The sequence below is a fragment of the Suricata suricatta genome, chromosome 12 (assembly GCF_006229205.1).
Source record: "Suricata suricatta isolate VVHF042 chromosome 12, meerkat_22Aug2017_6uvM2_HiC, whole genome shotgun sequence".
NCBI classification, from domain to species: domain Eukaryota; kingdom Metazoa; phylum Chordata; class Mammalia; order Carnivora; family Herpestidae; genus Suricata; species Suricata suricatta.
The window spans coordinates 101,231,293-101,258,985 of record NC_043711.1 but is presented as its reverse complement, the minus strand read 5'-3'; the positions used below and the strand labels follow the sequence as shown (position 1 = coordinate 101,258,985).

The window sequence follows — 27,693 nt, the reverse complement described above, 5'->3', positions numbered from 1 at the left end:
CATTTCCCTTCCTCCTGCATTCCCCTCCCCCATCTTAGTCCCTCCCGCTCCCCGGTGCCCCCACCACTCTTCTTTCCCATCCATCTGCCCACGGGGTCTCTCAGAGCCCTTTGCAGGTCCCAGTCCATAGCCCTTACTTGTGCATTCCCCTCCCCCGCCAGCTTAGTCCCTCAGCGCCCCCTGCAGGTCCCCCTACACTTGCCCTCCTCGTGCACTCCACACCCAACAGACCTCAGCGCCCTGTGCGGGTGCCCCATAGGTTCCCCCATAGCCATCCCCCGGGTCTCCATGTGCACCTTGCAGGTGCCTCCCCGTTTCCCCTCTATATCCGTCCAGGTCTCAGCTCCCCCTGAGAGGACCCCTCCCCTTCCAACTTCCCCGTCGTCCCTTGCCCTCTCTCCCCTGGCTCCGCCCCTTGCACGCTGAGCCCCCTTTGCCACCCAGCGCCTGCGCACTGCTGCGTTGACCCCTGCATCAAAGCCGCTTCCGAGCTACAGGCAGTAGCCGGCGTCACGCGGCTCCCGCGCGGCTTCCCCGCGGCTCGAGGCAGAGGCCGCCCAGCAGCAAGACAGGGTGGGCTTGGTGCCCAGGCCGGGCCTTTCGGGTGAGGGGCCGCCCCCGGGGCTAGACGCCAGCCCCCTCCGGAGCGCGAGCTGTACCCACGGGGGCGAGGGGGAGAGCGGGTGGGGCTGGGGGGAGAGGTCCCAGGGGAGCATGGAGGCGCGGGATGGGGGACAGACCGGGAGCGGGGGCGCCCCAAAGCCCTGCGGGTGTGCGTGCCCGGGGCTGCAGCCTGCTCCACCGAGTTTGCGGGGGCTGGAGGCTCTAGGCCCAAAGGCTCTAGGCGCGGAAGGTGCTTGATCTGGAATTGTCTCGAGGAGGACAGCTTGCCCAGACCCCACCTTGCTAGTCCTAGCGTGTGCGTCTGCAGAAAGCCCACTCTCGGGGAGCTTTCCGGGCCCAGGAGTGTGCACGGGTCCAGAACCTGCTAAGGCCCTGGCTTTGCTAGGCCTGGAAAGTGCATTTGCCAAAAGCCAACTTCAGGTCCAAATCCATTGGTTCTAGAATCTTCTGGACTAATACTTGCTTTTAGCTTAAACCCTGTTTAGGCTCAGGCTCTTCTAGGCCCAGGCTGAATCTACTTAGTCCTGACTCCCAGGAGCCAGGACCGAGTCATGCCTGGATCCAACCGCACTGTGCCCTGCTGAGTCGGCTTCTTTCTCACACAGGTCGGGTCAATGGCAGGGACTGAGATCTCTGTCCCTTCTGTGCAGTTTACCAGAATCAAAGAACTGGAGTCGATGCCAGAGAAAGCCCTGGAAGTGGCGGAGGACAATGGCTTCTGCCAAGGGAGGGAGCACCGGGGCCCTGGAGACTTGGGGGCCAGGTGCCCCGACGGGCCCCTCCCAGGCAAGATGCCGGAGGGGGAGCAGGAGCCGGCGCTCACCACGGAGGAGGGCGAGAAGCACATCGTGACCCTGCAGACGGTGCCCTTTTCCTCCGAAGAGGTGCAGCTGCAGGCCGGTGGCTGGCTGACCCCGACGCCCGGGGAAGGGGTGCAGGTGACGCTCCCGCAGGCCAGCGGCGGGCTGCAGTCTCTGTGGCTTGAAGAGGGGTCCCAGCCATGCATGGCTGTTAACATCCAGGAAAACATGTACGCTTTGCAAGAGATGGAGGTGACGCAGTTTCACGTTCTGGAGGGCAGCATGGCCGCGGCCGCCGAAGACGGCAAATTTGTGGTGAGCCTGGCTGAAAGCGCCGGGCTGATCAAGGTATGACTGGTCTTAATGAACAGACTCTGTTTCTAGAGGAAAAACTGACAGCTTTTCTTTCTTTCTTTCTTTCTTTCTTTCTTTCTTTCTTTCTTTCTTTTTTAAGTGACTCTTGGTGCCGTCTTAGGTATGGACAAGCGATTTTAAAATTGCACTTTAAAATTAAACAGGGTAAAAATAATGCCCTGGGAAGATCTTGGGAGACATCATGTTCTTTACTCTTTTTTTCTTTTTTTTTTTAATTTTTCATGTTTATTTAATTTTGAGAGAGAGACAGACAAACAGAGTGGGAGTCGGAGAGGGGCAGAGAGAGAGGGAGACACAGAAGCCGAAGCAGGCTCCAGGCTCTGAGCTGTCAGCATAGAGCCTGATGCAGGGCTCGAACTCACAAACCATGAGATCATGACCTGAGCCAAAGTCGGGTTGGATGCTCAACCGACTGAGCCCCCCAGGGGCCCCTTTCATGTTCTTTTCTAAGAGCTTAAAAACTTACACTGATTAGAATACTGCAGGGTGCTGTGTGGTTTTTTTGTTTGTTTTGTTTTTATAGAAAACAGTGTGACATTTCATTACCAAAGCCCTTGGTGCTTAGTAGTTACGGCTCAAGCATTTTGGTTGCAGTGGACCATCTTCTGTGCTTCTTTCATTTTTTTTGTTTTTCTTTATGCGTTCTGTGGTTTCGTCAAGGCCACGAGTTTTACCGATTGTAATCAGGAGTATAGTACTCTTTTGTGAATACTCATTTTTGTGTGAATACTCATTTTTGTTAATTAGCTCAAGAAAAGCCAGGAGGAGGACCAGCCCCCTGCTGAAGGAGGACTCGGTGCCCATACCAAGGAGCAGTTCTTTCTTGTGGAAGCCAAGCCCGGCGACAGAGGAAGTGACGAAATTGTTCTGACAATTTCAAACTTAAACGTGGGAGAACAGGAAGGCAGACCTGCCTCTGATCCAGGACCTGTTGAAAAAACCAACTCTACAAAAAATCAGAATACAAAGGGTAGGCCAGTTCGTTTAGCATAAGAGACCCTGCATCACGGGGTGGGGGGGGGGTGGCGCTGCGGTTTTCCTTTAGGGGAACGAGATGGCGGTTGAAATTGTATGTGACTGACCTTTAGTTGCTTTCACGATGTCAGGAAACGCGAGAAAACTTAAGCTCATGGTCTGAATGAGGAATCAAATCCAAAAGAGCTTTGTGTCTTGGACACAAATGTTCTAAAAGCATTGTACAAATGCTCCTGCCTTGTGCTGTGTAAGAACAGGGGAGGGGCCCTGATCTGCCCTTGGTCTGCAGCCAGATGGTGGGAGCGGAGGGGGGGGGGCGGGAATGCAGGGCTGATGGAGGCCAGGGCAAGAGCCTGGGGGCCAGGAGAAGGGCTGATGTCCAAAGAGCAGCAGAGTGAGCACCTCATGTTAGGCGAGGACCAGGAAGAGGACACAGGTCCCATCAGGACGGTCACCATTCCAGGCAGCAGGAGGTGGCTTCTTAGAGTGGACAGCTCCCGGAGAGTCCCACGGGGCGGGGGGCGCTCAGGGGGCGACTAGGCCAGATTAAGAGGGACCTTGAAGCCTTCCTAGAGTCATATTAAAACAGATTGCATGGCGGCCGCCCACGGCATGAAGTTGACCCTCAAAAATTACTTGCTGAGCTGTTTAGAATATACTAGCGTCCCACTTACTTAAATCAAGAGAGTTCATCCCCCAAATCTCAGTTTCTAGCTCCTTTCTACAAAGTCATATCTGACAACGCTCGGCTGTTTCCCCCCAGCCACAGGTGGCCGGGCTGGGAGGTGACTCCGTTTTGAAAATCACACCACTACCCATGACTGTTCATAACCTGTGGGAAAAATCATTCGTGTGGGTTTATCGCCTCTGGCCTCAGCCGGTGGTTGGGTTTGCAGTCTTTTCTATGATGTGTTTACACGTATATAGCATTTCTCCCATATTTAAATCAGATTGTACCCCCGAATTCCCAATGCTTAGCTCACTTTATTTTTTTTAATTTTTTAATGCCTTTTTAATTTATTTTTGAGAAACAGAGAGAGACAGCGCAAGCAGGGGAGGGTCAGAGAGAGAGAGATACAGAATCAGAAGCAGGCTCCAGGCTCCGAGCTGTCAGCACAGAGCCCGACGCGGGGCTCAAACCCACGAACCGTGAGATCATGACCTGAGCCGAAGTCAGACACTTAACCGACTGAGCCCCCCAGGCGCCCCTCGCTTTATTTTTAACATGTTCACAATTTTGTGCAGCCCTCATCACTAATTCCAGGCTATTTTCATCCCCAAAAGAAAAGTCTTCCCACCTAGCAGTCATTTCTGGTCATTTCGCTAATAAGGACTCATGCGCATAAAATATGTAGCCTCGCGTGCGTGGATGTCTTCATTTGGCCTAACGTTTGCAAGCTTGGTCCGCGTTGCAGCGTTTATCCGCGCTCTGTTCCTTCATTCCTGAGTGGTAGCGCGACGTGGGCACGGCCTATTTTGCTTACGCACCCGTCCACCCATCACCGTTTGGGCTGTTTCTGCATTTTAGCCGTTGGGAATCGTCCTGCTCTGAGCACTCCCATACAGGTCTTTGTTCTGTTCTTCCCGGTGCGCACCAAGGACGGCTTCACTGGCTCCTCAGGCTGGTCTACGTTTTTCTGTTTGAGGGTCTCACACTTGGGGCGCCTGGGTGGCTCAGTTGGTTAAGTCTCCGGCTTCGGCTCAGGTCAGATCTCACGTTCGTGGGTTCGAGCCCCGTGTCAGGCTCTGTGCTGACAGCTAGCTCAGAGCCTGGAGCCTGCTTCCGGTTCGGTCTCCTTCTCTCTCTGCCCCTCCCCCTCTCATGCTCTGTCTCTCTCTGTATCAAAAATAAATAAAACATTAAAAAAAAAATTGAGGGTCTCACACTTTCCCGCAGCAGCTGCACCGATTCACGGTCCCACCAGCAGTGTCGGAGGGCTCTGGGTCCCTTCCTTGCTGACACTTACTTCCCGTTTAAAAACCACAAGCCATCCTCGTGGATGTGAAGAGTTATCTCATTGTGGTTTTGATTTGCGTTTTCCTGATGCCTCATGAGGTTGCGTACATTTTAATGTGCTTATCGGCCGTTTGCTTTCTTCTTTGGAGAACTATTTATTGAAATCCTTTGTTTTTTAATTGGTACCCGGATTCGTGGCCCGGTGCCTCCGCCATAACGAAATACCACAAACTGGGTCGTGTTAACAACAGAAATGGATCCTCTCGTGGTCCCAGAGGCTGGAAATCTGAGGTCAAGATGGTGATGTTGGATGGCTCTAGGAAAGAACGTGTTCGTAGCCTCTGGCCGTTGTCAGAGTCGTGACAGTTTTGGGCTTACAGATGTCTCCCTGGCATCTGCCTCTGTTGTCTTCCTTTCGGTGTGCCTGTCTCCGAGATTTTTCTCGTCTCGTGAGGGTGGTGGTCCTGCTGGATTAGGACCCACCGTCATCCATCATGATCCCCTAAACTTGACGGCATCGGCAAAGACCCTGTCTGCAAGGAAGGTCACAGTTACAGAGATTTGCCGTTAGGATTTCAGTGTCTCTTTGGGGGAACGTGGTTCAACCCAAGAACCTTCTATTCCACGCCTGTTGGGTGTTGTGTTGTGAAGGCTGTTGGAATTCATCCAGTGCTTTTTTTTTTTTTTCTGAAGCTGTTGGGATGACCCTGTTTTCCCTCCTCTTCCTCTTGTGAATCTGGTGTGTTGCACTGATTGGTTTCCATTTGTCCCACCACCCTTCTCCTGGGCTACGTTCCCTGGGTTCTGGTGCACAATCCTTTTAATAAACTACTGGGTTTGGCTTATCAGTATTCTATTGAAGATGTTTCATCTGTATTTATAAGGGATATTGGTCCGTAGGTTTCTTTTTTTAAATACTTTTTAAAAATGTTTTATTTATTTTGGAGACAGAGAGAGAGACAGAGCATGAGAGGGGGAAGGACAGAGAGAGGGGGAGACACAGAATCTGAAGCAGGCTCCAGGCTCTGAGCTGTCAGCACAGAGCCTGATGCGGGGCTCGAACCCAAAAACCGTGAGATCATGACCTGAGCCGAAGTCAGAGGCTTAACTGACTGAGCCCCCCAGGCGCCCCTGGTCTGTAGTTTTCTTCTGGTGTCTTTGGCTCTGGTGTCTGAGTAATATTGGCCTACATTTTTGTGCATGATCTTTGAAAAGGATTGATGTTAATTCTTTAAGCATCTGGAAGAATGCTCCAGTAAAGCCCTCTGGTCCTAGCAATTTCTTTGTGGGTAGGTTTTTTATGAATAGCTCATTCGCTTTATTTGCTATAGGGCTATTTTGATTTTCTATTTCTTCTGGAGACAGTCATGGTGGTTTGTGTGTTTCTAGGAGTTTTCCATTTCCTCTGGGCCGTCTGGCTTGCTGGCCCACAGTGGTTCATATCACTCGCTGATAACCTCTCTCACTCTTTGCAGTTGGTAGTAATGTCCCTGCTTCCTTCCTGATTTTGCTTATTTGACTAATCTCTTTTGTTTCTCGGTTGCAAGTCTGGGTAAAGATTTGTCAATGGTGATCTTTTGAAAGAACCCATTTTTGGTTTCGTCAGTTCTGTTGTTTTTCTGTTTTCAATATCATTTATCTCCACTCCAGTCTTCCTGATTTCCTTCCTTCTGCTAGCTTAGGGTGTAGGTTTCTCTTATTTTTCTAGTTCCTCAAGATGTAAAGTTAGGTTATTGACCTGAGATGCTTTTTCTTTCTTAATGTAGGTATTTATAGCCAAAACTTTTCCTCTGAGCACTGCTTTCACTACATGCTGTAAGCTTTGGTAGGCTGTTTTTCACTTCTGTTCTGCTCAGAGGATTTCACACTGTCTTTGTGCTGTCTTCTTTGACCCATCAGTCACCTGTGAGTATGTGGTTTAATGTCCACTCGTATGCATTTTCCAAACTTCCTTCTGTTACTGATCACCTCTTTCATGTCATAATGGCCAGAGAGCATAGGATTTCTGTGTTTTTAAATTTATTGACACTTGTTTTGTGGCCTACCACGTGGCTTTTCCTGAAGAAGGTTCTGATGCACATGAGGAGAATGTCCATCGTGCTGCTGTTGAGTGGAGTGTTCTATGGATGTCTGTTACGTCTGTTTGGTTGATGGTGTCGAGTCTTCTGTTTCCTCGCTGAGCCTCGGTCTAGTCGTTGTCTCCATTGTTGAAAGTACGGTGTTGAAATCTCCAGCTGTTAATGAAGTGCCTCTCTTTCACCTTCAGTTCTGTCAATGTTTGCTTTCAGGATTTGGGGGCTGTGTTATTGGGTGCGTATGTATTTATAATTGCTCTACCTTTGTGACAGATCGAGTCTGTTGTCATTCTGTAATACCCTTACTTGTCCCTTGTAGCAATATTTGCCTTAAGTCTGTTTTGTCTGTTATAGAGCTGCCTCAGCCCATCTGGTTACCGTTGGCCCGGAATGTCTCCTGCTGGGTTACCATAGTACACTAAAAAAAAAAAAAAAAAAAAAAAAAATGTACCAAGTTACTTTTATATGTTCCAGTGGAATTTCGACAGCTAAAAAAAAGATTTCTACAAATACACAAACTCTATCTTCTCCCTACAGAAGCAAAACGAACCTTCTGCTGTGATATCTGCACGTTCACCTCTTCTAGACTCTCGAGTTTAAACCGTCACAGGAAAATTCACAGCACAGAAAAGCCTTATATGTGCCACCTGTGCCTGAGAGCATTCCGCACCGTCACGCTCCTGCGGAATCACGTCAACACCCACACAGGTAAACCGGCGGGCACGGATTATTCCCCACGAGGGTTGTGTGCTAAGGTTTATATACACATACAGATCCTCCTGTCTGTGCTCGGAATAACGTGTTTGTTTTGACCACTTTAGTTATGTCTTATTGGACTTTGCTTAAAAAATTGAATGTCATAAAGATTTTTTCTCACGTATCTCCGAGGGTATTTATGATTTAAAGGACCTCTTCTGAATTGTTAAAGCATGTGGAAATGGAGCTTAATTTTTAGGTTATAAATTCCTAGGAAAATCTGTGGTTAAGTCTTATTTAAAAAGGCAAAATGGTGTAATTTTGCAGGAACCAGGCCCCACAAGTGTGGCGACTGTGCCATGGCCTTTGTCACCAGCGGAGAACTAGTCCGACACAGACGCTACAAACACACGCACGAGAAACCCTTTAGATGCTCCCTGTGCACCTACGCCAGCGTGGAAGTAAGTCTGTCCTTGTGCTTGGAGCTTCGTGGCCTTCTTACTAAGTTGACATAGGGCGCCCGGAGGGCTCAGTCAGTTGAGCGTCCGACTTCGGCTCAGGTCATGATCTCGAGGTTCGTGGGTTCGAGCCCCGTGTCGGGCTCTGTGCTGACAGCTCAGAGCCTGGAGCCTGTCTTCCGATTCTGTGTCTCCCCTCTCTCTGCCCCTCTCCCACTCCCACTCTCTGTCTCTCTCTCTCTCTCAAAAATAAATAAACATTAAAATAAGAAATTTTAAAAAGTTGATACAAAAGTTACACTAATAGAATCTTATAAAATAGGTTTTACTAAAGATATTATTCATATACAATCTGTGCAGGAAATAATGCACACTTTATTTTCTACATTTAAAATAGAAAATTGGATTTTTAGGGGGATCACCAACTCGTGAAAGCAACATGAAAGGTACATGAATTACAAATAAAATTTCTTCCATGCAGCTTGTTCGAGCGTTTCAGACACGGCCCATTTCCACTCTAATTCCAGACAGAGCGCCTTTCTCGGATGTCGGGTAGTGTGTCGTGGTCACTGGGACTCTGATGTTGTGTTTCTGACTTCTGACAGCCTTGGCCACACTCTAAATGAAACGACAGCAGAACGGGATGCCTCCTGTCCAACGCCAGGTGTCTGCGGTTAACGCTGAAGGACCCGGCTCTCCGTTAGGATGTCTGCCGGGCCCCGAGGCCAAGCCCAGTGGGGAAGGGATCACACACTCGAATGGCACGGAGATAAAGGCTGAGGGCTCAAGTCTAAATACAGTAATGGTGCAACCCTGTTTCATAAACTAGGGAAGTTCACGGACGGGGTCAGGATTCGGTTCCAAGAATTTTTCCCCACTGTTACTATTTTTAAAAATCATTTGTCATTGGCGTTAAAGGTGGTGGCTGCATGTGGGAACGCAGAGAGGTGGCTCCAGAGCCCCAAGCCGCCCAGGCCCGGGTGGCCGCGCCGTTGGCGTCCTGCTGGTTCTCTGCGCAAGCTTGTGCGTCGGCAGAGACCCTGCTCGGGGTGGCGGGGGACGGTGCCTGTGCAGCTCGAGGTCTGGTCAGTGACATAGGGACGCCGCTGCCACCACCCCTTCGGTCCAGTTTCCGCCCCCCGCTGTGGGTTCGAAGCGGGGAGCCGCCCACACCATCCCTTGACGCTTGGGCTGGCGGAAGGTTCCGGAACCGTGGGCAGATCACAGCGTTCCTGACACCTCCTCAGCGCACCTGTCCCCCTGGCAGCCCCAGGGGACATCCGTGCGCAGCCGCCTTCCTCTCGAGGCTTCCCACACCTTTCCTGCTGTAGTGGCTAGTTTGCCTTCAGTGGACTCAGAGATGTCCACTTTCCTTCTGAAACCCCAGGCTGAATCTTTCGGTTTGGACCCCGTTTTCCATCCTCAGTCTTCGGTCGCCTTCCAATGTTCTCCAGGCTTCTGTGCGCGTGTCCCGTGTCCCGTACGGGGAGCCAGACGGAGCACGGCTTCCGGGGATGACGCCTAGTCCGTCGCCTGAGTGTGGCTGATGGTGCCGAGTTCCGCTCAAGGCAGCGGCGGGCCTGTGGTCCACGCCTGCGGAGAATAAGGAGAGTTCTAGAAGGCGTTCGGACAGGCTGAAGTGGTCGGATGGGAGGGACAGTGTGGTTTGCCTTTTAACTAATTGCCTGGATATGTAATTAATCAAATTAGAATTTGTTTCCTTTTGCTTCAGTTTCATCTTAGAAAGAAATCTCCACCACATAGAACCCGCTCTGGATCGAAAGGAAGGCCTCCCTGGGTCCCGGTGCTGAGGAGGGTCCGCAGCACTCTGTGCTGTGAGGCGTCCCGTGGGGATGTCGGCCCCTCGGAGACCCGACGCCGCAAGCTTCCCGCTTTATTTACGCAGACCGGCTTTCTGGCCTCTGTGCGCTGCTCCCGACTGTGTGTGGCCTTGGGCGTGCAAATAAAACCATGTGTGGCTTTGAGCAGCTGGATTTAAGTTTTCCCTTAGTGCAGGCGAAGTTGAACCTGCGAGTCTTGAAAATGATGCTCGTTTCCCCCAGCGGATCTCATGCACACACAGCACACGAGAAACTTCTTCCACCACAGGAGATAAAAGCGATGACGGGTGTATGTTTTCCAGCGTGTGAAATACGCTCTGACGTTAAACTCGGACCGATTTCTAGATCTTTTATAACTCTGATTAGTGGAAGACTCTACCGCTTAAATTTTTTTTCATTATTTCTTTTTAATTTTTTTTAATGTTTATTGTTGAGAGAAAGAGAGAGAGACAGAGTGTGAACAGGGGAGGGGCAGAGAGAGAGAGGGAGACACAGAATGTGAAGCAGCTCCAGGCTCTGGGCTGTCAGCGCGGAGCCCGAGGCGGGGCTCGAACTCCTGAACCAGGAGATCGCGGCCGGAGCCGCAGTGGAGCGCTTCACCGACTGAGCCCCCGGGCGCCCAGGGCTCTCCGGCCTGGAAGTTGGGTGCCAGCGGCTTCCCGTTGTCTCGCAGGGCAGCAAGCTGAAGCGGCACATCCGCTCGCACACGGGGGAGCGGCCCTTCCGGTGCAGCGTGTGCAGCTACGCCAGCAAGGACACCTACAAGCTGAAGCGACACATGCGGACGCACTCAGGTAGGCGGGCCCCGCGGGCGGCCGGGGAGCCCGGCATGGTCCCGGGTCCCCAGGGAGCCCATCAGCCGTGCCCCCCGCGGCCCGGTCAGAGCTCAGGCGCCACAGAGAGCGTTTCTTCGTGCTTCTCTGACACGGGGCTCTGGACCCGCACCTTTGCGTTCGTCTGGCGTGGCGGGAGCCCGCGGGAGCAGAACGCCGGCTGGCACTTGCTCGTGAGCCTTGCCGGGCATCCCAAAGTCCCCGCTTAACTGCCCCTTCAGGGTTTTTTTAAAGTTTATTTTATTTTGAGAGAGGAGAGCAAGCAGGCGAAGGGACAGAGAGAGAGGGAGAGTCCCGAGCAGGCTCCACACTCTCAGCACGGAGCCCGATGTGGGGCTTGAACCCACGAACCGTGAGATCATGACCTGAGCCGAAGCCAAGAGTCGGATGCTGAACCGACTGAGCCACCCAGGTGCCCCTCATCCTTCAGGGTTTTTGTTTTATTATTTTTTAAAACATTTCTTTATTTTTGAGAGAGAGAGACAGAGTCAGAGCACGAGCAGGGGAGGGGCAGAGAGAGAGGGAGACACAGGATCCAAAGCAGCTCCAGGCTCTGAGCTGTCAGCACACAGCCCGACGCGGGGCTCAGACTCACCGCAAGATCATGACGTGAGCTGAAGTGGAATCTTCAACCGACTGAGCCCCCAGGCGCCCCCAGATTTCACTCTTGTTTGATGACTGAAAGGGTCCCATTGTGTACCTACCGCGTCTTCTCCGCCGCCGGCCAGTCGGACACCTGGGTGTCCCGTTTCTCGGTTTTGGGAAACAAAGCTACGGTCGACATACGGGCACACACACATTTTCCAATTACCGTTTTCGTTTTCCTCACGTAACTTCCCAGCGGTGGCATCGGTGGATGACATGGCGCTTCTAGCACTCGCGTTATGGGTTTTCTGTACGAAGTGACGTTTACGTGTGCGTCTCGGCTCTTACCGCCAGGGCAGGAACCGGGCCGCCGGGTGACGAGCCAGCCACCAGATGTCGGGAGAGCTGCGATCGGGGCCACTGTCCCCACAGCTCTGCTCGGCCTCAGGCCGGAACCTGCCGCGGACTCTGGGCTGGCCGTGGGGGGGGGAGCGGGGGGGCAGGCGGAAGGAGCCGAGGGCTCCGCGGCTGGGCTTCTCCAGGGAGGCTCAGGGCTCGCTGGGCGAGGCCACCTGCCGAGGGTCCCTCCTGTCCTCCGCGTCGCAGGTGAGAAGCCCTACGAATGCCACGTGTGCCACACACGCTTCACGCAGAGGGGCACCATGAAGACACACGTTCTGCAGAAGCACACCAAGAATGTCCCCCGACACCAGTGTCCACACTGCGCCATCGCCATCGCAAGGAAGAGCGACCTGCGTGAGTGTCCGGCTTGATGGGTTTCCTTAACGTACAGCATTTGCAGGCCCGTTGCGGGTAGGTGCTGGGAACCCATGGAGCCCGACCGGCGAAGGTGACAGGCGGGAGCTGGTCTGCAGGACCTGCTCCAGAAGAGGGTTTTTTCCCAGCGGTCCTGTGGTGCCATCTAGTGGCGAGACTGCAGAAGTGCAGTTTCGTAGCTTGGCTCGCAGTCCTGGTGGAGGGCCCGCTTCGCCCCAGGTGGGCAGGATACGCAGGGACAGGTATTTGAGCCCCGAAGCACTTTCATAGGGGTTGTTTTATCCCACGTGAGTTCTGTTCTCACAGATGAAACAGATGATGAAGGAGCTTAGAGACATGCAGTGATCTGCCCCCGAGGCCCCTAAGCCAGGAGGTCCTCCTGTTAGAGGTTCTGCTCTATGAACCCTCACGAGTGATACTGCAGACTTTTCCTAGGCTCTTGCTGTCATCCTAGAACGTCCTGGCCGCCGAGGTGACAAAAGTAAGGACCAGAACAGTCCTCCCCTTAAGGAACTCACGTCAGTAAGAGAGGCCACCCGGGACCTGAAATCCGTTACTGTGACGTGGTTACGCCCACGCCCGGGCCCCAAACGCCACAGAGAAAGAATGAAACTTTCCGTGAGCGAGTCTGAATGCCAGAGTTAGGACTCAGGACTGTGCCCTGGGGTGAACCAGGCAGTGTGAGCACCGGGTCGCGGTGGGCGCAGCCGTGAATGAGCCTCTCCCCTTGTTTCGGGGCCCCCGGGCCTCCCGGTTTCCGTGATCCTATTTCCCTTCCAAAGTACGTAACGTTGTGATGCTCAAAACACGCCAGCAGACGTACAAGTCACCGGTTTGCCCGGAGAAACCCTGGAGATGAGGCGCACGGTTGGGAAAACATTTCTGAAAGGGTGAGGGTGTTTAATGAAGCTTTAACTTTTAAAAGTCTAGAACATTCTGTCAACGTTAATATAGTTACCGGCACACCACAAAACACAGCCCGGCGGGACGTTAGGGCACCAGGGTCACCGGCCTGTTGCCAAGAAAAGAAACAAGACGTTGGCAGCTCGGTGAAGTGTGTGGGTCAAGTCTCCGCCCAGCAGGTGGCCTGCCCGCACACCCTGCAAGGTGCTTTGTGGAGTGAAGTTCCCGGTCCCGCAGCTGCGGGACAGCCAGCCACGCCCGGGCCTGAGTCAGCACGAGCGGGTGTGCCTCCCCCCACCATCCATTTCTGCTCGGCCTCTTACACAAAAGATCACAAACCACCATGCTTTGATTTTTAAAAAAATTTTAAGGTTTATTGTTTACTTTTTAGAGAGAGAGAGACAGAATGGGAGCAGGGGAGGGGCAGAGAGAGAGGGAGACACAGAATCCGAAGCAGCTCCAGGCTCCAAGCTGTCAGTACAGAGCCCGACGCGGGGCTCGAACCCACGAACCATGAGACCATGACCTGAGCCGAAGTCGGATGCTCAACTGACTGAGCCCCCCAGGCGCCCCAGAAACCCCATGCTTTAGACTCCCTTCCACAGAAATTATTCTAGAGCGTGAGTCCCGCATCTGTTAGGACCGAGGGGAAGAACAGGGCCTTGACTCTTAACAACGTCTGGGCTTTTTTTTAGTTACAATACAGAGGTTCTGTCCTTGTTATTGAGGTCGTCCTAAAACCCACCCCTGCCACACTAGGGTTCTCAAGGCGCTTTGTTAAGTGAACACAATAGGTCCGACGTGCGGCACCTTCCATGGCCTTGAGCTCTGCATCGAGTGTCCTGGATTTGTCAGCCTCCTTCTGAGCAGCCCCGCACTCACCCAGCAGGGGTGCCTTTGCTCCCTGGGAGACGCTTGGCCGCCTCTGTCACAGCTGGGGAGGAGGCCAGGGGTGCTCGTAAATTCCCTCAGTGCCCAGGACACACCCCCCACCACCCCAAGAAGAAAGCAGCTCCTTGGTGCTGTGACCGAGGGGCCCTGACTCAGAGGGGAGGGGAGAGCGGCCGGCAGAGAGCCAGCCGCCCAGTGACACGCCGCTCTGTGACTGTCCTAGGCGTCCACCTGCACAAGCAGCACGCGTACAAGGCCGCCGAGATGAAGTGCCGCTACTGCACCGCCGTCTTCCATGAGCGCTACGCCCTCGTGCAGCACCAGAAGACGCATAAAAACGAGAAAAGGTTCAAGTGTGAATTCTGCCCGTATGCCTGCAAGCAGGTACTCCGTTTCCACCCGTCTGGGGACGGGGTGGGAGGCAGGGTGGACAGCAGGAGGGAGGCCTGGGGTTCCCTCTCACTCTGAGAATCCTGGGGGACAAAGATCATGCAATCGAGAAGGAGCCTGTTCAGAATAGCATCCAGGAACCGATGCTGTAAACCACACGTCCGCGGACCCCTGGAGGTCCCTGAAGCCAGTCGGGGCCGTGAGGTCACAATTCTTGTCGTTAGATACTCCACTGATGCCATCACATTGTTTGCCCTTGTCACTGTGTTGACATCGGCCATGCAGGTGCCCCCGCAGCAGAGGTGACCGTGCAGTGACACCAGGCAGGTCCAGTGTCTGCTGTGTCTGCACCCTCATGCACAGCAGCAGAAGTAAAGGGCAGTTTTACTTACCAGTGTCCTGGACGAAGTAGTAACAGTTCTCAACTTCATTCAGTCTTGACCCAGGATGCTCATCTTTTTCTGTTGTGGATGATGTTTATTTATTTTTGAGAGACAGAGAGACAGAGGAGGGGAGAGGCAGAGAGGGGGGGAGACACAGAATCCAAAGCAGGCCAAGGGCTCCCAGCTGTCAGCACAGAACCCAACCTGGGGCTCGAACTCATGAACTGTGAGATCATGACCTGAGCTGAAGTCGGACACTTAATGGACTGAGCCCCCCCGGATTCCCTAGCCACTCGTCCCCGAATGGCAGAGCGTCCGTGCCGTCTTCCGAGGCACAGCACCCGTCTGCAGGGAAACACCTGTGGCCGGGTGTGGGTTACCAGCCCAACTAGCCACTTGTTTCATGAACCGCGGTTTCACCTGTAAGAACAAGGGGCAGAAGGGACAGGCAGACTCTGCTGCTTCCGTTATTGGACGTTTGGCAACGTGCGGTGCCTTTTTCTTGAAAGTAAATGAAGTGAGTCCATCACTTCAAGGAAAACGTGTTGCCAGAGATACAATTTCAGCTGTCAGGAGGAAATTACAATTAGAAATCTGTTCGTCGACCTCCGTGAGCTTGACAAGCTGACACTTGACGGCTTCTCTAATGAGACCGGAGTGATTTTAAGGAAGCATAGTTTTACGTAGCGTAGTGAAATGTGTCAACATTTAGAAGCTCTCCATAATTCAGTAAACTGATATTTTTCCAAATGACCAGTCAGACCATTATCTTAGAAAATCATGCATCAGTAAAAGAGTCACTCAAACTATGAGATCAATGGACTGTCATGTCATGAAATACTAAATGGACCCTCTTCCCCACACGCCTTCCCTCTCGCTCCCCCCAGGACAGGGTCGCTCAGCCCCACTGTGAAGGTCGAGGTCCCACCGAGGACATGCTGTCCTGGAAAGGGGGCTGGGAGCGAGGCATGTGGGAGGAGGGCGCCCCCAAGGGAAGCCTTGTAGAAATACAGTTCAGTCATGACCAGTCATTGAAGTGGGCGGTGCTTCCTCTGCACCGTCATAGCGTTTTGGATAAAATGAATAAAATAAGTATTTTTGCCTGAATTTATATATTTTTTGGTCATGCTTCTCAAAATTTTTTAAAAGTTAATTTATTTATTTTGAGAGAGAGAGACAGAGAGAGAGCAGAGGACGGGCAGAGAGAGGGGGAGAGAGGGGATCCCAAGCAGGCTCCACACTGTCAGCACAGAGCCTGACACGGGGCTCCAACGCAAGAACTGTGTCCTCTGGACGGAGCCAAAACCAAGAGTGAGATCCTTACCCGACCGGGGCACCCAGGTACCCCGGCTTCTCCGGATTATTTACTTGCTTAAATAGTTAAAATTCCTCATTGTTTCTTTTACTAAGAACAGTTATTGGGGCACCTGGGGGCTCAGTCAGTTGAGCATCCGGCTTTGGCTCAGATCATGGTCTCACAGCTTGCAGGTTCAAGCCCCATGTCGGGCTCTGTGCTGACAGCTCGGAGCCTGGAGCTGCTTCCGATTCTGTGTCTCCCTCTCTCTCTGCCCCTCCCCCACTCCTGCTCTGTCTCTCTCTGTCTTTCAAAAATAAATAAATGTTAAAAAAAAAAATTTTAGGCACACCTGGGTGGCTCAGTCGGTTTAGCCTCTGACTTCGGCTCAGGTCAGATCTCACGTTCGTGGGTTTGAGCCCAGCATCAAGCTCTGTGCTGACAGCTAGCTCAGAGCCTGGAGCCTGCTTCCGGTTCTGTGTCTCCTTCTCTCTCTGCCCCTCCCCCTCTCATGCTCTGTCTCTCTCTGTATCAAAAATAAATAAAACATTTAAAAAACTTTTTTAATTTTTTCTTAATTGAACAGTTACTATCCACTTTATGCTTTTAAACAGATATTAAGGTTTGTCCTAATATTTACCAGGAAGTTAAGAGGCCTAATGCACTTCAACCCCAAATATCCGTGGAACTGAGACTCTGACATTGGATTTTAAGTTTGCAGCTTCCTTCTGCCCTTTGTAAACTCAGGTCATTGCAAATAGTTCCAGAAATAGGGCCGCTAATCCATGAGGTCTCTTGGAGGGACAAATGATGATCGTTTCTCTCCCCACAGAATGTTCTCCCGCATTCCCTGAGGGGCCGTGGCACCCGCCGGGCGCTCCTCGGTGCCGACGGCGGGGACGGTGGCCCAGTCTGTCCCCTACACAGCCAGACCGTGCTGCCCCCTCCACGAGTGCCACCGTGACAGTCTGTGCGCCGTCATTTTTCTGAATCACGCCGTCATCCTTGCAGGGGAGGGGAGAGGTGCAGGAGAAATAACGTCCAGGACTGAAAAAAAAAATCCCTGTAGATATTGAACGCTCGTTTCCCTCCTTTTCCCTCCCAGGAGCGCCACATGACCGTTCACATTCGTACCCACACCGGAGAGAAACCGTTTCCCTGCACCTCGTGCAATAAATGTTTCCGACAGAAGGAGCTTCTGAACGCGCACTTCAGGCGGTGCCACGACCCCAGCTTCGTCCCGACGGTGCACCGCTGCCCCTCGTGCGGCAAGGGCTTCTCCCGCTGGGTAAGCCCCCTGCACCGCCGTCATCTGGCTCCTTGCAGAGACCCCTCGGCGGCCCAGGCCCCGACACACGCAGGGAGTTTAAGCCCAATCATAGAAACGTGCGTCTGCCTGGCCTTGGGGAAGTGGGGGTTCGTTTGTTGGAGTCTCAAAGCTCTTGCAAGTCATATGAAAGCACGGCCCCCCTTTCTGTGAAAAGACAGACAAAACCTCGCAAACAGTTGTTGGGAAGTTTTGTGCTAGAATCTGCAAGACCCCCTCATCTTTTCTTTCCTTTTCTTTTTTTTTCTTAATAAATGTTTTATTTATTTTTGAGAGAGAGAGACAGCGTGAGCAGGGGAGGGGCAGAGAGAGAAGGAGACACAGAATCTGAAAACAGGCTCCAGGCTCTGAGCTGTCAGCACAGAGCCTGATGTGGGGCTTGAACCTACGAATCGTGAGATCATGACCTGAGCCGAAGCCACACGCTCAACCTGAGCCCCCAGGCGCCCCAAGAACCCCTCATCTTAAGTGTAACGTTGTAACATTGTTCCTGTGAATCAGATTTAGGCTGCTTCCCAGAGAGAATGCAATTTTCGAAATGCCTCAGAGATGGTCCTCCTATAGTCCCGCTGGCCCTCTGCTAAGAAATACGTTTACTCTTGGATGTTACTCCCTTGAGGGGCGGCATCGACTCTCTGTTGCCATGTGAAAAATCGCTTTAACACTTAGTGGCTTAAAACACCATTTGTTTCCTCGCATTTTCAGGGGGTCAGGAGGGGCTCGGCTGGTGGGTCCCGTCCATCGACTCCCGAGGTTACGGTCAGGATGTCCACGCCCAAGATGGTGCCCTCCCGTGGCTGTTGGCCAGGGTCTTCGGCTCCTCACCACGCAGACCGTTGTGTTGGGCTGCTCACGTGTCCTCACGACCCAGAGCAAGTGAGAGACAGCGAGGAGGAAGCCGCTGTGCCCTTTGTCACCTCGTTTTAAAAGTGACCCATTACTTCGGTTCGTTAGGAATGAATCACGAGGGGCGCCCGGGTGGCTCAGTCGGTGAAGCATCCGACTTTGGCTCAGGTCACGGTCTCGTGGTTCGTGAGTTCGAGCCCCTCGTCGGGCTCTGCGCTGATGGTGTGGAGCTTGGCTGGGATTTTCTCTCCCTCTTTCTGCCCCTGCTCGACTTGTGCACGCATGCCCTCGCTCTCTCTCGCGCTCTCTCTCAAAGAAATAACATTAAAACCTTTAAAAAAGAAACAAGCCACTAGGTCCAGCCCACATCCAAGAGGTGGGGCGTAGAATCCCTTTGGAAAGAAAGAGTCAAAGGATTCGTGGACGTTGAAGAAACGCCACAGACGATGGATGAGTCCAGTCTCTGGGCAGTGCGAGCTCCGGGCTGGCTCTGAACAAGACTCAGTTATCGGAAGTGACTGTTTCTAGGGGGAGAAGCGTTGTCTTTTCCCTTTGTGTTTTTGTGGGGCGTGGGGCGGGGGGAGGGGGTAATTCCTGAGCGTGAATACAACTCTTAGTTCAAAATCTCAACCACAAGCTGTGACAATAGAGCAAAACCAGCGCTCATACACGGTCAGCCTTCTCACGAGTCGGCACCGGAAGGGGTCTGCCCTTCAGCGTGAACAACAAGAAAACAGGGAAAAGAATGAGTCAGCCTCCCAGAATTCCTCAGGGCAAGCAGTCAGATTTGAAACTTTTTCTTGCAGTCAAGAGACACATCGGGTCTAGAAAACACACGTGTCTCGGAGATACCACAGAAGCAGTTACGCAGCAAAGCAAATGTCACACAAAAAGTGAATCAAAAAACGCTTTGGTTTCCCGGGGCACATGAAAGTTATGTTTATGCCATTCTGCAGTCTATTAAGTGTCCAAGAACAGCATGCCTAAACAAAGCGTATCTTAATTTAAAAATACTCCACTGCTAAAAAAAATGCTACCCATCTGAGCTTTTGGCAAATTGCGATCGCTGATCACTGATCACTGTAACAAATATGATAACAAAAAAGTTTGAAATATTTTAAGAATCACCAAAGTGTGACACCGAGACACAGTGTGAGCTTTTTGGAAAAATGGCGTCGATAGACTTGGTCAAGGCAAGATTGCCGCAAACCTTTCATTTGTAAAGGAAATACATCTACCAAGTGCAGTAAGACAGAGTGCGGTGCAGTGAGGCGTGCCTGTGTATGAAATGTTTACAACTTAATAATCAAAGGGCAAATCCCCAGTGAAAAATGGGCAAAGGACCTAAACAGACATCTCTTCAAACAAGTTACAAAGGGCCTACAAGCACTCGAGCAGATGCGTCATGAGCTGCCAGGGAAATGCGATCCCAGCCATCGTGAGAACGCGGAGGATGGCCGTGGGGGAGGCTGCAGTCAGAGAAGACAGGTCGTCTTCGACGTGGGGAAGCCGGGCTCCTCCGTTGCTGGTGGGATTTGAAAATGGTGAAGCCGCCTTAGAAGATAGTTTTTCAGTTTTTCAAACTGTTAAAAAGGAGTGCTGCCCCAAGGCATAGGCTCAAAAGAGCTGAAAACACAGGACCGTACAACAGCTTGTGCACAAATATTCATAACAGCCCCCCCCCAGAAAGGAAACCACCCGAATGGACATCAGGCGGTGAACGGATGAAACGGTTTACATCCATCGATGGAATAACACTCAGCCGTGAAGAGTGTGAGGTATGGATGTATCGTGCTGCAACGCGGGTGAACCGGAAGATCACATACTAGAGGATTCGATTTCTATGAAATGTCCAGAATGGGTAAGTCTGTAGAGACAGGAAGTACCTTAGTGGTGGCCAGAGACCGTGGGGGTGGGGAGCCCGGAGAGTGACTCCTGAGAGTAAAGGTTTCTTTTTGAAATGCTCCAAAATCGACAGTGGCGATGGTTTTACGACTCTGAATAAACTGAAAACCACTGAACTGAAGTATACAGTTTTTTTATAAGTTTTATGTCTATATTCTGAGAAAGAGAAAGAGCACGCATGAGCAGGGGAGGGGAAGAGAGAGAGAGAGAGAGAGAGAGAATCCCAAGCAGGCTCCGTGCTGTCGGCGCAGAGCCCAACATGGGGCTCAGTCCCATGAACTGTGAGATTATGACCTGAGCCCAATCCAAGAGTTGGACACACAACCGACTGAGCCGCCCAGGCGCCCCGTTATACAATTTAAATGGATGAGTTGATCAACGAATTATACTTCAATAAAGATGTTTCAAAAATAAAAATTTCCCATTCATGGCTCCACTTGGAAGTGGCCACTTTGTCCCAAGACCTTAAAAACCAGGGGGCGCCTGAGGGGCTCAGTCGGTTAAGCATCCGACTTCAGCTCAGGTCATGATGTCACAGTCCATGGGTTTGAGTCCCGCGTCGGGCTCTGTGCTGACAGCTCAGCACCTGGAGCTTGCTTCAGAATCTGTCTCTCTCTCTCTCTTTCTGCCTCTCCCCCACTCACTCTCTGTCTCTGTCTCTCAAAATAAAAAAATAAAGACATAAAAAAATTAAACAAAAAAGAAACCTGAATAGATTGAAAAATCAACTCTTCTAGCACCTGCAGGGTAGGGGAGGGGAGGGCACGGGACAGGTCTCTGCCCCAAGATGGGAGAGCGGTGAACAGAGTCTCCCCTGCAGCCTCCATGGGAACCAGCGCCCGGGGCTGGGGGAGGGGCGGGAGAACCGGACCGGTGAGGGAGCACCAGCGGGAGACTCGGGCGGACAAGTCTGCGATTGAAAGCTGCAGATCCAGACCCAGAGGCCCCCACAGAGCTGGGCACTTTACTGCCGGGAGGGGGACCAGGTTCCCACACAGAGTGTCTGAAAAGGAGTCCCCGTCCGCTTCCTTCCAGCAGGGGAGGTGCAAGGAGCCCGCCATACCCCGGGGCCCCCTGTTCTCCTTCATGGAGCCTCCCTTGGGGAAACCAGGGACCCAGAGCCTAGCCCGCTGGGTAGCGTCAGAGCCTAACCAACCCAGCGGAAGGGAGGCCCCCAGTCCACCCCCCAAGAGCCATCCTGTGCACCTGAGGTGGAGAATAAAACTCTGAAACACGTGTGAGGGTCACAGCCCAGGGCACGGCTCCCCGCAACACGGAGACCCTGCCACAGGCCACAGAACACCCCTGCCCCACGCCTCACCCCCACGGCTCCCCAAAACACAGAGACCCTGCCACAGGCCACAGAACACCCCTGCCCCACGTCTCACCCCCACGGCTCCCCAAAACACAGAGACCCTGCCACAGGCCACAGAACACCCCTGCCCCATGCCCCACCCCCACTCTACTGAAGCCCTATTTAAGTCTGTTCCTTCCACCCAGGGCATCAGGTCCAGCTATCAGGAGGCCCTCACAAAACAAACCAAAAGGCAAAAATCCCAATTTGAGGAGACAGAACAGCAAACCAGACATGGCAGGGGTGTGGGACTCGTCAGACCAGGGATTTAAAACAACCTGGATTAACGTGCTGAGGGCGCCGATGGGTAAAGTAGACAGTTCGCAGGAACAGATGAGCATCGGGAGCAGGGATGGAAATTCTAAGAGAAAAAACCAGAAAAATGCTCTAATGGAAATGAAAAGTGCTCTGATGAGCGAAATTGAGGAAAATCTGAACAGAGGGAGAAATAGTCCATGTTCATGGATAAGAAAGCATGGATAGTGTCAAGGTGCCGTTTCTTCACAATTTGATCTGTAGATTCATTGCAATTCCAATCCACATCTCAACGCATTCTTTTGTCAATAATGACAATGTTCAGAGTTGACGTGGAGAAGCAGAAAGCCCAGAACAGCCAGCACAGCACTGACGGGAGAGAACGAAATTGGAGGCCTGACTCCGCCTGCCTTCAAGGCTGTAACTGCTGGGGATTCACCCAAGGGACACAGGGGTGCTGATACACGGGGCACATGGACGCCAATGTTCATAGCAGCACTTTCAACAACAGCCAAGTCATGGAAAGAGCCTAAATGTCCATCACCTGACGAATGGATCAAGAAGATGTGGTATATATACACAATGGAGTACTACATGGCAGTGAGAAAGAATGAAATCTGGCCATTTGTAGGAAAGTGGATGGACCTCGAGGGTGTCATGCTAAGTGAAATAAGTCAGGCAGAGAAGGACAGATACCGCATGTTATCACTCATAGGTCTGACAGGAGAAACTTAACAGGGGACTATGGGGAGGGGAAGGGGGCCAAAGAGATAGGAAGAGGGAGGGAGGCAAACCATGAGAGACTCTTGAATACTGAGAACAGACTGAGGGCTGACGGGGGAGGGGGATGGGGAAGGGGGTGATGGTCATGGAGGACAGCACTTGTGGGGAAGAGCATGGGTGTTGTTTAGAAACCAACTTGACAATAAACTATAAAAATAAAAAAAAAAAAGACTCACTATAAAGCCAGAGGAATCACGGCAGGGTGAGTGACAGAACAGTCACACGTGAATGGAACAGAGAGCCCAGAGAGGCCCCGTGGACTCCCTCTGCTGGTCTCTGACGAAGGGGCAAAGATGATGCAATGGAGAAGACACCATCTTTTCCGCCAGCGTGCCTGAGGAACTCGAATCCCATGGGGAAGACCTAGACTGAGACCTTACGCCGTTCACAAAAATTAATTCAAAATGGACACAGACCAGAGCACCAGGGCAGCTCAGTCAGTTAAGTGTCTGACTGTTGGTTTCAGCTCAGGTCATGATCTCATGGTTCGTGGGTTCGAGCCCCATGTCGGGCTCTGTGCTGTCACCACGGAGCCTGCTTGGGATTCTGTCTCTCTGCCCCCACCTCAAAATAAACAAACATCTTAAAAGATGGCCCACAGACCTAAATGTAAAATGCAAGACTGTAAAACTCCTGAGAATAACATAAGAGAAAATCTCAATGACCCTGGATATGGTGGAGACTTTTCAGAGAGAATGCCAAAGGCACCCTCCATGGCAGAACTCATGGCCTTCACTAAAACGAACAATTTCTGATGGAAGAGGACAAGTCAGACAACGAGAAAATATCTGCAACAGTCCCCTCTGAGGAAGGACTGTCATCCAGAATACAACCCCAGCTCACCAGCGGGCGAGGACGTGTGACAGACCTCTCACCGGGACGATGCCGAGGCGCCAGATTCGCGGGTGAAGAGATGCTCCACCTCATACGCCATGGCGGGGGGGCGGGGGAGCACACGTTAGAACAAGACGCCACCGCACACCTTTCAAAACGGCCCCAGGTGCCGGGGGGTGTGGAGTTGCTGGCGGGAATGCAACATGGCGCAGCCTTCTTGGAAGTTTGGTGGTTTCTTACAAAACTAAGCATACTCTTACCCTCCAGTCCAGCACTCATGCTCTCCTGTTCTCCCAAAGTAGAAAACTTACATCTGCACGAAACCCCGCACTGGATGTTTAGAGCAGCTGTCTTCCTGACTGGCAAACTTGGAAGTGGCCAAGATGTCCTCCGGCAGGTGACGGATGAGCGAACTGTGCTCCTTCCAGACAACGGAATGTTTTCTAGGCTAAAAAGAAATGAGCTGTCAAGCCAGGAAGATGGGGAGGAATCTTAGGCACATTTTTCTAAGCGAACGAAGCCAGTCTGGGAAGGGCACGCGCTGTATGATTCCAACCAAACGATGTTCCGGAAAATGCAAAACTACAGAGACGGTAACAAGATGGGTGGTTTCCAGGGGTGGGGAGGAGGGGGGAACAGCTGGAGCACGGAGGGCCTTCGGGGCAATGAGACTCGTGTGTGGCCCTGGAATGGGAGATGCTTACCATTACACGTCTGTCCAAACGCACAGAACCAACGACTCCGAGAAGGAGCCTCCTGTGAACTCTGACTCGGGGGGATTAGGGCGCGTCCATGCAGGTGCTTCGGTTGTAACAAACGCACTCACCTCTGGTGGGGACGCTGATAATGAGGGCGAGGCTGGGCGTGTGGGGGCAGGGGGTAAGGGAAATCTCTAACCTCCCTCCCAGATGTGCAAGGAACCTAACTCTGCTTTAAAATACGAAGTCTTTAAAAATAAATAAGTGCGTATCGGGATATTAGGATCAAGTTTAATTTTTAGAAAGTAAGTCATTCACCACCTTCTATTCTTTAGCACGCTACAGTCCCGTATGGCCCCAAGTGAATGTCACAGGGCCGGGCGCCCGGCCTCCCGGTAAGGACCCCCTCCCCGTGTTCCAGATGCTGCCTCCCGCCTCTCTTGAGAAGCATCCCTGTGACACAGGTGTCTGTCATACCCCCTGCCCCGAGTCCACAAGCATCTAAATGTCCTATCCGTTTCCTTAAAATCTTAGCCCATTTACTTTTTAAAGGCTAGACGTGTTTCTGTTTATTAATCCAAAACCGACGTCCGGAGTGGTTGGCCGGGAGCTTCATGAATTTGGAGGAAGTGTGTGTGCACGCGTGTGTGTGCACGTGTGTGCAGGCGTATGCATGTGCTTTGCTGGGGAAAGGGCCATTGCTGTCACCATATTCTCAAAGGAATCCTTGGCCCCAGAAGGCTTAGTCTGTGGGTAATCGTCGTGTCAACCCCGGCCTGGCAACCGTTCTCCCGTGTGGGGCCGGTAGTAATAATTTTCAGCCCCGCAGACCGTTTTCTGGCCCGACTACGCCGGTCCACGGGAGCACAGAGAGCTGCAGACAGACAATTCGGGGGTGAATAGACATGGCCATGTTCCAGAAAACTTGCTCTACAAAACCGGTTGGCCAGCGGATTGGACCCTGGGGCCACCGCTTTCCCGCCCAGAATGGAACAAGTTTACCTCCTGTAACCTCCCCCCGTCCGTCCACGTGATCCTTCCCCTTCCGCCCAGAACCGGGACAGTCGAGTGGGGCTCCGCGCTGAGCCGAAGGGGAAATGGGGGGGGGTTGTACAGTCAGCAAACGGAATGACATGTCAGCAGCGCCTTACTTTGGTCTGTCAACTTCCCCAACAGGGAAAAGCTTCTAACAATTTAAACCATCCTACGTGTCCGTAAGTAAGATTACGTTGGTTAATAGTCTTGACCAAGAAGTGTCTGCCTTCCCTGTTAATTCTGAGCGTTGAATGTGTCCAGTGACCCCTTGCGTGGGGCATCCGAGTGACTCAGTCGGTTACCTGTTCGATTCTTGATGTCAGCTCGGGTCATGATCTCGCACTTTGTGAGATCGAGCCCCAAGTCGGGCTCTGCGCTCACGGCTCAGAACCTTCCTGGATTCTCTCTCTCTCTCTCCCTCTCTCTCTCTCTCTCTCTCTCTCTCCCCTCCTCACCTGCTCATGCGCTCTCTTTCAAAATAAATAAACATTTAAAAAAACAACCCCACGCGTGGTAGATCAGGAGAGAAGCTGGCAAGGCAGTAAAATTTACATGGTCTATTATGAATTTTCTTAAAATTGACAACTTACTGAATTTCTGGCCCAACATCAGGCCTCACTTTGCAGAGGAGACGCATTCGAGAAGAATAGATTTTTGTCTTCTCACTGACCTCTATGATAAAAATTTTTTTGGCTAGACCTAAGCACAGCAGAGGGGCCCCCTTTTATTATTTTAAGAAAAGTTTTTTTTAATGTTTATTTATTTTTGAGAGAGAGACAGAGACAGAGCAAGAGTGGGGAAGGGGCAGAGAGAGGGAGAGACACAGAATCCAAAGCAGGCCCTAGGTTCTGAGCTGTCAGCACAGAGGCCAACGCGGGGCTTGAACTCACGAACTGTGAGATCACGACCAGAGTTGAGGCTGGACGTTCAACCGACTGAGCCCCCCAGGTGCCCCTAAAAGCTACCTTTTTTGTACAAGAATCTATCAGGCCCATGCTACCCCATTTTCCAGCAGCCAGGTCTTTAACTGTGGGATTTTTAAATGACATCCCGTGGGTGACGCTGACTTCCGCGCGCTGTGTGTCACCTCTCCGACAGAGTAACATGCGAAGACATTCCGAGAAGTGTGACGCGGGGCAAGGAGAGCCGGCGGCCTCGGGAACCGCGAGAAGACCGGAGGGAGACCTGACCGTCCTGAGAGACGCAGGAAAGGAGGACGGTAACTCGTTTTAAACAAACTGGGTTTTAATTTGACAGTGATCTCCTTTTTTTATTTATTTTTTTATGTTTTACTTTTGAGACAGAGCATGAGAGGGGGAGGGGCAGAGAGAGAGAGGGAGGCTCCAGGCTCCGAGCCGTCAGCACAGAGCCCGACGCAGGGCTCGAACCCACCAACGTGAGATCATGACCTGAGCCGAAGTCGGAGGCTCAACTGACCGAGCCTCCCAGGTGCCCCCAGTGACTTCCTTTTTATCACCTCCTGGGTGCTGAGTCTTACCGTGTAGGGGACTCACCCAGAAGCCCTAGGTGCTGGTCCCCGGAAAGTTCTGGTCCCATTCTGTTGCTGCTGCCTGCCGCCTCGGGCAGGGTTCGAACTCCATTCTGTCCTGTGTGGGTCACTGGCGCAGGTGCAAAGAGCCCAGGCGGCGTCCACGGCTCTCAGCGCCGGGGTTCCTGGCAGGACAGTCTAGCGAGGCTGATGGCCGTCCCCCTCTCAGAGCCGGGGGCCTGTCACCTGTGCCTGCGGAACTGCTGGGCGCCGTGTGTGTGTCCTGCGGCTGCTTCCGCAAATGGCCACAAGCTGAGGGGCTCAGAGCATCACAGGCTTACTGCCTCCTAGTTCCGGGGCCTCGAAGTCCCCAACCTCCTTCTGAAGGTTCCGGGAGATGCCCTCCTGCCTCTCCCAGCTTCTGGTGGCTCCCGGGGCCCCTCGGCTGTGGCCACACCACTCCAGTCTCTGCCTGCGTCTGTCTCCCTGTTCTGTCTTGTCGTCTTCCTGAGGACGCTTATCACTGGCTGTAGGGCCTGTCTGGAAAAGCCAGGAAGATCTGCTCCTGAGTCCCTTAATTCTGTCTTGAAAGACATAAGGTTACGTCCACAAGTTGCAGGGGTAGGATGTGCACATATCTTTTGGGGGGGGGGTTGCTGTGGGCATCACAGTCTTTATAATCTTGCCTCAGGGAGCAGACGTGGGTTCCAGGTTAGAGCAAAATGGGCCTGTGTCCAGCCTGCCCTCGAAGGGGCTCTGCTCCAAGAGGGACAGACCTGCTCTCCGTGCAGGCGCTCTGTGTCCTCTGCTCCTGCACAGGAGGATCTAGGTCTGGAGAGCACGACCGGAGGCAAAACAAATGGAAGACGTGCGCATGACCCCCTCATTCTTAAATCCGCTATATTCTGGTCCCAGCCCCAACGCTGACTACCCAGTGCCCCCACGGAGGGCAGTCAGCCCTTTCCCTGTCCCGGAGTTACGTGCCGAGACAGGGGACTGCCCGGCCGGATTTGACTTTCTTGTTTAGTGTGAGTATATCCCATGCACTGTTTGAGATATACTTGTACTAAACGATTATGCGTCGTGCTTGGAACGTGGGCGGCAGGACTGGAGTTCTGATCTGGGCTGTGCGACCTGTTGAGACCTTCCTCGACATGGCCATGTCCTCCCACTCTGGGCTGGAGCCCCGCCCTCCTCCTCCAGCTCCCCTCCTCTTCCAGCTCCCTCTCCTCCTCCACCAGCTCCCCCTCCTCCTCCGGCTCCCCCTCCTCCACCGACTCCCCCTCCTCCCCTGGCTCCCCCTCCTCCAC

At 52.6% G+C, this 27,693-nt stretch overlaps 1 protein-coding gene across 1 annotated transcript in view; it reads left to right on the top strand.

Annotated features, from left to right (window-relative positions):
• The first annotated feature begins 1,238 nt into the window (after positions 1-1,238).
• CTCFL (CCCTC-binding factor like) overlaps positions 1,239-27,693 on the top strand; it is a 30,382-nt gene continuing 3,927 nt past the window's right edge. The window contains exons 1-9 of the mRNA XM_029917611.1: positions 1,239-1,772; positions 2,547-2,769; positions 7,344-7,514; positions 7,830-7,963; positions 10,475-10,595; positions 11,826-11,975; positions 14,014-14,174; positions 16,963-17,145; positions 25,993-26,113. Coding sequence (XP_029773471.1) covers positions 1,239-1,772; positions 2,547-2,769; positions 7,344-7,514; positions 7,830-7,963; positions 10,475-10,595; positions 11,826-11,975; positions 14,014-14,174; positions 16,963-17,145; positions 25,993-26,113 — 1,798 coding nt within the window. The remainder of the gene's footprint in view (positions 1,773-2,546; positions 2,770-7,343; positions 7,515-7,829; positions 7,964-10,474; positions 10,596-11,825; positions 11,976-14,013; positions 14,175-16,962; positions 17,146-25,992; positions 26,114-27,693) is intronic.